The sequence below is a fragment of the Triticum urartu genome, chromosome 1 (assembly GCF_003073215.2).
Source record: "Triticum urartu cultivar G1812 chromosome 1, Tu2.1, whole genome shotgun sequence".
Lineage (NCBI taxonomy): Eukaryota > Viridiplantae > Streptophyta > Magnoliopsida > Poales > Poaceae > Triticum > Triticum urartu.
Window position 1 is genome coordinate 509,542,364 of NC_053022.1, and position 8,585 is coordinate 509,550,948.

Below are 8,585 nucleotides of genomic sequence, written 5' to 3' on the forward strand. Positions count from 1 at the left end.
TTGCCTCTAGGGCATATTTCCTTCATATGCATGATTTAATATCTTTGTATTTCTCTTTGAATTATCGGTTTGGTTTGGCCAACTAGATTGGTTTTCTTGCAATGGTATATGTGCTTAGTTTTGGGTTGAATCTTGCGTGATTTCACCCAGTGACAAAGTAGGGGTAGCGAGACACGTATTGTATTGTTGCCATCAAGGGTAAAAAGATGGGATTTTCATCATATTGCTTGAGTTTATCCCTCTACATCATGTCATCTTACTTAAGACGTTACTCCGTTCTTTATGAACTTAATACTCTAGATGCATGCTGGATAGCAGTCGATGTGTGGAGTAATAATAGTAGATGCAGGTAGAAGTCGGTCTACTTGACACGGACGTGATGCCTATATTCATAATCATTGCCTTGGATATCGTCATAACTTTGCGCTTTTCTATCTATTGCTCGACAGTAGTTTTTTCACCCACTGTATTATTTATCTTCAAGAGAGAAGCCTCTAGTGAAACCTATGGCCCCCGGATCTATTTTCCTTTATATATTTTCAGATCTATATACCAAAAATACAAAAAATACCTTGCCGCAATTTATTTACTTTTACGTTTTAGTAATTTTTTATATCTATCTCTATCAGATCTCACAATTGCAAGTGATAGTGCAGGGATTGACATCCCCTTTTTCATGTTGGGTGCATGTGTTTGATTGTTTGTGTAGGTGCATATATTGGGGACTTGTGTGTTGCTCCTACTGGATTGATACCTTACTTCTTAATTGAGGAAAATATTTATCTCTACTTTGACATATCACCCTTTCCTCTTTAAGGCAAAAACCAACACAAACTCAAGAAGTTGCATCTAGCTTGATAGTTTGACGTCGATGTAGGGATATAGTTACGTAGGTAGTGATGTGGACCCGGATGACAACTTCTGGTGCTTTTGGTATATGAATCATGAATCCTTATGTTGCTTATGCCTCCATATATGAATCATGAAATCTTGTTATGCTCCCTTTTGTAGATGAGATGGTATGTGGTGTAGTCAGGTAGATGTCCAGGAGCCTATGATTCATGGAAAGCATGCCATGAACAAGTCAATCGTTACACAGAAAATTGCTACGAAGGTATGATACTAGAGAGGCAGAGCATGCCTACTCCAACTATTTGCTCCAAGAGGAGAGAGATTGGATATGGTTGGAGTTGGATGAAGAAATTGTTTATCGTAATTGTGGTCTTGCTTAGTGTGATGCTTGTATGACCCATGTAACATAATTTGGTCACATTGAGGTTTTAGTGTCTACTTAGGACTTGTTACGATGCTTTTGTCACTACTGGGATTTCACCCCACACAAAGTGCCAGAAATACTCGGTGAAGGGCTAAATAAACTCGGAAAAAGTCTTTGCCGAGAATTGTTCTCGACAAAGAGCACTCAGCATACACCTCTTAGGCAAACAGATTTTTGCTGAGAGCCGAACGCCGGGCACTCGGCAAACAGTTTGCCGAGAGTCAAACAGTGCCTCACGGCAAAGTAAAGCGTCTTCACGGACAACCGACAAAGACGGTGGTTTCCACATGGCGCAACTTTTCTGAGAGCCAGGGATTGGCTCTCGGCAAAAACCAATGAGCACAATGCCGCCACGTGTTCACCACCTGACAGGTGGGACCCAAAACTAATTTTGAGGCTTGTCTTTGCCAAGAGCTAGTCTCGGAAAAACAAACATATGAAACTGCCACGTGTCTGTCACCAGACATGCTGGTCCCACGACCTAAGCCGAGTCCAATTTTTGCCAAGAGCCAAGATCGGCAAAGAGCAGAGCCTATAGAGTCACCAGTTGTCCACCACCTGACAGGCGGGACCCAAGACTAGAGAACAAGTCCACATATGTGTGTTACGTGATGCGCGACTACAAACTTTTACTATTTTGCATGTAATGTGCTCTAGGAACTTGCATGCAATGTCCACGGATATGAACTCGCATGTGATGTGCCGCTACAAACTTTGATTTTGCATGTGATATGGTCTAGGAACTTGTATGAATTAAACCTAGCTATGTGAGCATGTTTATGATGTGCTGGATACATTTGTAGGTGCTAGGAACTCCCATATTCATTTGATATGAGATGTGCTGTTCTGCAGTGAAGTTATAGGAAGAAAATGTATGTATTTATTTTTAGTTGCAGGGCTTATAGAAAAAACAACTTTACAACAGAAGCAACGGGACATATTTCCGAGACCAACACTCGGAAATACACGCTTTACCAAGAGCTCACGCTCGGAAGAGGGTCACCTGAGCGATAGGATAGACTTTCCCGAGGGCATCTCTTGGCAAAGGTAGCACTCCAGTAGTGCCATTTTTTCCGAGTGCAAGCGTCTCTCATTAAAGGTAGCACCCCAGTAGTGCCATTCTTTTCCGAGAGCATGCCCTATCAGGTGGGCCCCACAGACCTACCTGCCAGGTTAAAATGTTTCAGTCTATAGTGGGATGTCGAGCGGGACTGCATAGCTCTCCACAAAGAAGATATTTCTGGATTCATATTATTTCTTTTGAAAATTTATCAAATACTAATTTGAAATGTTTCAGTGACAGGAGGGTCCTAGATACACCTGTCAGGTCAGAATGTTTCGGTGACAGGTGGGCTACCCAGCAGCCCTGTTTAGCTCTCGGTAAAGACAAGTGCAAGTCACGAAGCCGTCAGATGCATACAGATATGCCATGTGGCATCCCGTTGTCGTGTGATGCTCTAGGTGGTCTGTGGTGATTGTTGATTGTACATTCTTCGTTGTGTCTTATGCTCGGCAACAACATCTCGTTGTCGTGTTCTTGTCTTTACCGGTTACTACTCTTGGCGTATATCTCTTTGTCGAGTGCCTATGGTTTGGCCCTTGGTGAAGAGCCAAGCACTCGGGGTATGTAGAAATTCCAGTAGTGTGATAGTCTTATGAAAAACTTGTGATTTGTTATGATCCTTTTGTTTGTGTGATGTTTGTGGCATTGGCTATGATGTTCGGGTCGAGTACAATTAGCCGAGAACTACACTCGGCAAAGTCTCTGCCGAGTGGGAAACGGCTTTCGCCAAGTTTTTCTGGCACTCGGAAAACTTGGAAATTCCAGTAGTGATATGTATTCCAGATATCATGTGGCGACGGTACAAATGTACAGATCATGAGATTTCCATGTCTTCAAACTACCAGTAGGTGGTGGCATTCACTCATTGCACGTAGCCTTTGTTGATTACAACTTGGCACTGCAGTTTGCTCCGTGATTATTAATTACTCTCTCCGTTCCAAAATAGATGACTCAACTTGGGTCATCTATTTTACAAAGTTGGGTCATCTATTTTGAGACCGAGGGACTAGTAAGTTAGTGAGTAGAAATTGGTGTCTAGAGAAAATTAGCGAATTCATCTAATGACGTGCTTCGTTTGGCTGTCCGTCCGCCTCCATTATACGTACGGTGGCCGCCGGTGTACCTGCCACGGCAAAGATTCCGGAGAGTGCAAACAAGGAACAAGGAACAACTCATTAAACCATACGAATTTAACCTGCTGCTCCGGAGGACAGCCCACCACATGCAGGCGTGGGGACACTCCGGTGCTATATATTTCCCCGGCGCCAGTCCATCAGCAGCAGCAGCTCAAGCTTCTCCTGATCAACTCGCCACCTAGCCATCGTCGTTTCTTGCATAGCCAAGCAAGAAACAAGCTTCTTGGCGAGAAGATGGCGTGTAGGGGTGCGACGATGGTGGCGCTGCTGCTCGCGGCGGTGGCGGCGACGTGCGCGCGGGCGCAGCTGCACGACAAGTTCTACAGCGAGTCGTGCCCCAGCGTGGAGGACGTCGTGAGGAAGGAGATGGTGAGGGCGCTGTCACTGGCGCCCAGCCTCGCCGGGCCGCTCCTCCGGATGCACTTCCACGACTGCTTCGTCAGGGTATGCTGCATTTGCATGCATCAGTATCTGCCCGTACCCCGTTGTGCGCTATGGCCTGACCACCGTGAATATGCAGGGGTGCGACGGCTCGGTTCTGCTAGACTCGGCCAACAAGACGGCGGAGAAGGACGCGCAGCCGAACCAGACGCTGCGAGGCTTCGGCTTTGTCGAGAGGGTGAAGGCCGCGGTGGAGAAGGCCTGCCCCGACACCGTCTCCTGCGCCGACATCCTCGCCCTCATTGCCAGGGACGCAGTATGGCTGGGGAGGAGAGGACTCCTACTATGCCATTTTTCAAATGACACGGTACGTGTGGAAGCCAAATTCTAATGCTGCTCGATCATGGTTTCTCCAGAGCAAGGGTCCATTCTGGACAGTTCCTCTGGGCCGGCGAGACGGCAGCGTGTCCATTTCCAACGAGACCGACGCTCTGCCACCCCCGACCTCCAACTTCACCGTGCTCACCCAGCTCTTCGCCGCCGTGAACCTCGACGCAAAGGACCTTGTCGTCTTGTCCGCCGGGCACACCATCGGGACGTCGCACTGCTTCTCCTTCTCTGACCGGCTCTACAACTTCACCGGCATGGAGAACCCCAGCGATATCGACCCCTCGCTGGAGCCGCAGTACATGATGCGGCTAAAGAGCAAGTGTGCCAGCCTCAACGACAACACCACCCTCGTGGAGATGGACCCCGGCAGCTTCAAGACCTTCGACACCGACTACTTCAAGCTGGTGAGCAAGCGGAGGGGCCTCTTCCACTCTGACGGCGCCCTCCTCACCGACCCCTTCACCCGCGCCTACGTCCAGCGCCATGCCACCGGCGCCTTCAAGGACGAGTTCTTCGCTGACTTCGCCGCCTCCATGATCAAGATGGGCAATGCCAATCCTCTCACCGGCAGCCAGGGCGAGATCAGGAAGAAGTGCAGCGTGGTTAACCATTAAACCACCGACGAAGTACAAGGCTGTTTTGATTCGTGAACATCCTTTTTTCTCTGTAAATTACTGTAAGATTGTTATAGCTCCTTCGTCTCCCAAATCTTTTTCTTTCATTAATCTATTGTTTCGTTACAACCATGTGATTTTCTTGTACACACGACAAACACTTTGAAATTGCCACATCTGACGTGTTGTGCGTTGTCATCTGGAGATTCATGTCACGCTTACTAGTTCTGTCTAAGTTGTCTTGTTTTATTTTAGGTTGTTACATAAATAAAGTTTTGTTGTGTTTTTTGTTTTATTATCTTAGAGCATCATAATGTTTCATATGTACTAGTAAAAAGACGAATTATATTAGACTATTTTAATTTAGTTGCTTTTGGGGCTGGTTGGATAGCAGCTATCAACCGCGGCCTTACCAATTTTTTGAGTGTTGGCGTGCATTTAGTCTCTTCTCGTTACGAAGTGTATCTTTGTGTTCCATTGTGTATCAGTGAAAACCGAGTGCACAAGCACGAAGAACGATGGATCCAAGGTAGAAAAACATTTTTCACACATATTCCATGATTTTTATCTACATGTACGTGTTTATGCATACATGTGAAGATAATAAAAAGTCGTAAAAGTCATAGAAGAGTCATATAGTTGAAGTCAAACAGCACCTTGAAGCATTACTGAAGCGATAATCCTAGACACGCGGATTTGTGACCGGCTTCCCCCCGCCCAATTTCAGGTGGGGTGGGGCCCAACCTCCCCCAATATCCAGTCCTATTTAATTAGTATGTAAACCCCAACCCCGTGAACTAATCCCGGTGGCTCTAGCACCGTGTCTTCTGGACCAACAATATATATCACTTCTTTTTTTTTTACAGGAAAAGCTTTCGACCTATTCATCAGCTATCAAGATAGTCTAAAAAACCACATAAGTAAATATTACATCCAGATCTATTGACCATCTAGCAATGACTACAAGCACTGTAGCTAACCGAAGGCATGCCGCCGTCATTGCCCCTTACTCACCGGGGTCGGGCAATTATTGTTGCAGTAGACAGTCAGGAAGTCATCGTGCTAATCCTTACTAGACTAATGCACTTGAACAGCAACCGCCGCCGATGAAAAGATGCGTAGATTGGAAAAATCTAACCAATGGACCAATGACCACTGACGAACAAAGACCTGATCCATGTGGATCCACCGAAGACAAACGTCGACCGAATCCCATGAGATTCGCCGGAGACAAACACCCTCCAACGATGGTAGAAGCACTGCCGAAATGGGGCTAGGCGAGGAGAATCATATTCCATTTTCAGAGAGCCGTCGCTGTCGGAATGCCGTGCGTTGTCATCTGGAGATTCATGTCACGCCTACTAGTTCTGTCTAGGTTGTCTTGTTTTATTTTAGGTTGTTACAAAAATAATGTTTTGTTGTGTTTTTTGTATTATCTTAGAGCATCATAATATTTCATATGTACTAGTAAATAGAAGAGTATAGTCACCCGCAAAAGAAAGTATAGTTGAGAGGGGCTTTTTGGCACTCGGGAGCATATGCTTCTGTCTTTAAAAATGTGGTTTAAACATATTATGAAATGCCACAAAATTCTGATAAAAAATTCACAAATATGTCTCAACATTCTACGCGTTCACAAAGTCATTTCACGCAAAACCGACAATTTTTGTGGCACGTGTGAAAAAAGACAAATTTAGTGTTAAAAAGGACTTTTCACGATACATTTTTTCGTCTTTTCTACACAGGCCTAGAAAATGCCGGTTTTCCGTGAAGCTTGGCGTGCACAAATAGAATGGCAAGATGTACTTCCCAAATTTTGTTCGGAACTTCTCAGCATTTAAAAAAAATACCAATGACAGAAGTATGTGCTCTCATGTGCCAAAGTGAATTTCCACTTATAGTCAAACACTTTTTATTTAGTTACTTTTGGGGCTGTTTGGATATATACCAGCCATCAACCACCTTACCGGTTTTGTGTTTTTTGTTTTATCTCATAGCATATCATAATGTTTCACATGTACTAGTAAAAAGACGAGTTATAGTTAGACTATTTTACTTTAGTTAGAGCATCTCCAGCCGCGCCCCCAACAGCCCCCTCCCCCCCAGGCGATTTATTAGCGTCGGCGGGCGAAAATCGGCCCAGTCGCGTCCCAGGAGTCTGTTTTTTGCCGGGTTGGGCCGAAATAACAGCCGGCGCACCCGAGCCGAACCCGGCGTGCTGGGGGCGCCTGGGGGCGTCGGAACAAGCGAAAAGGGGTGTGGGGCCGCTCTATCGGCGAGAGGAGGGCCTTTTCCCGCCGTTTTTCCCGCTTTCCCTCGGCTTCCCTCTCATTCTCTCCATTCCTCCCGTCAATCTCCTCCTGCTCCCCCTGCGCGCCGGCCGCCATGCCGCCGAAGAAGTACGTGGTCCCCCGTGCCGCGACGGTTGCGACCGCCGCCGTCGCCCAGCCGAAGCAGAGGAAACCGAGGACGTCACCGTCCAAGCCCCCGGGCATGTCCAACGCCGACTGGAGGGCTGAAGTTCAACGTCGGGAGGCTGTCACCACTGACCGGCGGAACAGGGCCAACTCCAAGAAGGCAAGGGACAGCGCGGCGCTCGTAGCTGCGGCGGCGGCGGAGCGCTCGGCCGAACAAGCCGAGGCGGCTCGAGTGGGTATGATGAATCCACCCGGCGTCCACGGCCAGTACGCGCCCTGGAGCTAGCAAATCGTCGGCTCTCCGGCCGGCTTCTCGTCGTCGCCGCAACCCTGGGGCTGCTCGCCGTTGTCGGTCTACACCGACAGGGACGTGCACAGTGGGTTCATCCCCAACATCACCTTCCCCCATGGTCACCCGGCCCAGCGGACGCCTTCGCCGGCATGCAGGACCCTCCGTACAACTACTTGCCGCCGGCCTACGCATCCTCCCCGACGCCCCTTCTCCGTCGTGGCGTGCTGCCCTTCTCCCACCCCTCCGCGTCGCACCTCGGCGACACTGATGCTACCTCTTGAGCACTGTGTTGGTTTTCCCTTGAAGAGGAAATGGTGATGCAGCAAAGTAGCGTAAGTATTTCCCTAAGTTTTTGAGAACCAAGGTATCAATCCAGTAGGAGGCTACGCGCGAGTCCCTCGCACCTACACAAAACAAATAAATCCTCGCAACCAACGCGATAAGGGGTTGTCAATCCCTACACGGTCACTAACGAGAGTGAGATCTGATAGATATGATAAGATAATATTGTTGGTATTTTATGATAAAGATGCAAAGCAAAATAAAAGGCAATGAAAATAACTAAGTGTTGGAAGATTAATATGATGGAAGATAGACCCGGGGGCCATAGGTTTCACTAGTGGCTTCTCTCAAGAGCATAAGTATTTTACGGTGGGTGAACAAATTATTGTTGAGCAATTGACAGAATTGAGCATAGTTATGAGAATATGTAGGTATGATCGTGTATATAGGAATCACGTCCGAGACAAGTAGACCGACTCCTGCCTGCATCTACTACTATTACTCCACACATCGTCCGCTATCCAACATGCATCTAGAGTATTAAGTTCAAGAGAACAGAGTAACGCTTTAAGCAAGATGACATGATGTAGAGGGATAAATTCATGCAATATGAAATAAACCCCATCTTGTTATCCTCGATGGCAATAATACAATATGTGCCTTGCTGCCCCTACTATCACTAGGAAAGGACACAGCAAGATTGAACCCAAAGCTAAGCACTTCTCCCATTGCAA

At 47.1% G+C, this 8,585-nt stretch overlaps 1 protein-coding gene across 1 annotated transcript; it reads left to right on the plus strand.

Annotated features, from left to right (window-relative positions):
• Positions 1–3,620: 3,620 nt before the first annotated feature.
• Positions 3,621–5,064, plus strand: LOC125536991 (peroxidase 1-like). The gene is made up of 3 exons (XM_048700278.1): positions 3,621–3,919; positions 3,996–4,181; positions 4,273–5,064. The coding sequence occupies exons 1-3, from the start codon at positions 3,710–3,712 to the stop codon at positions 4,858–4,860; spliced, it is 984 nt and encodes a 327-aa protein (XP_048556235.1). The 5' UTR covers positions 3,621–3,709; the 3' UTR covers positions 4,861–5,064.
• The last annotated feature ends 3,521 nt before the right edge of the window (positions 5,065–8,585 follow it).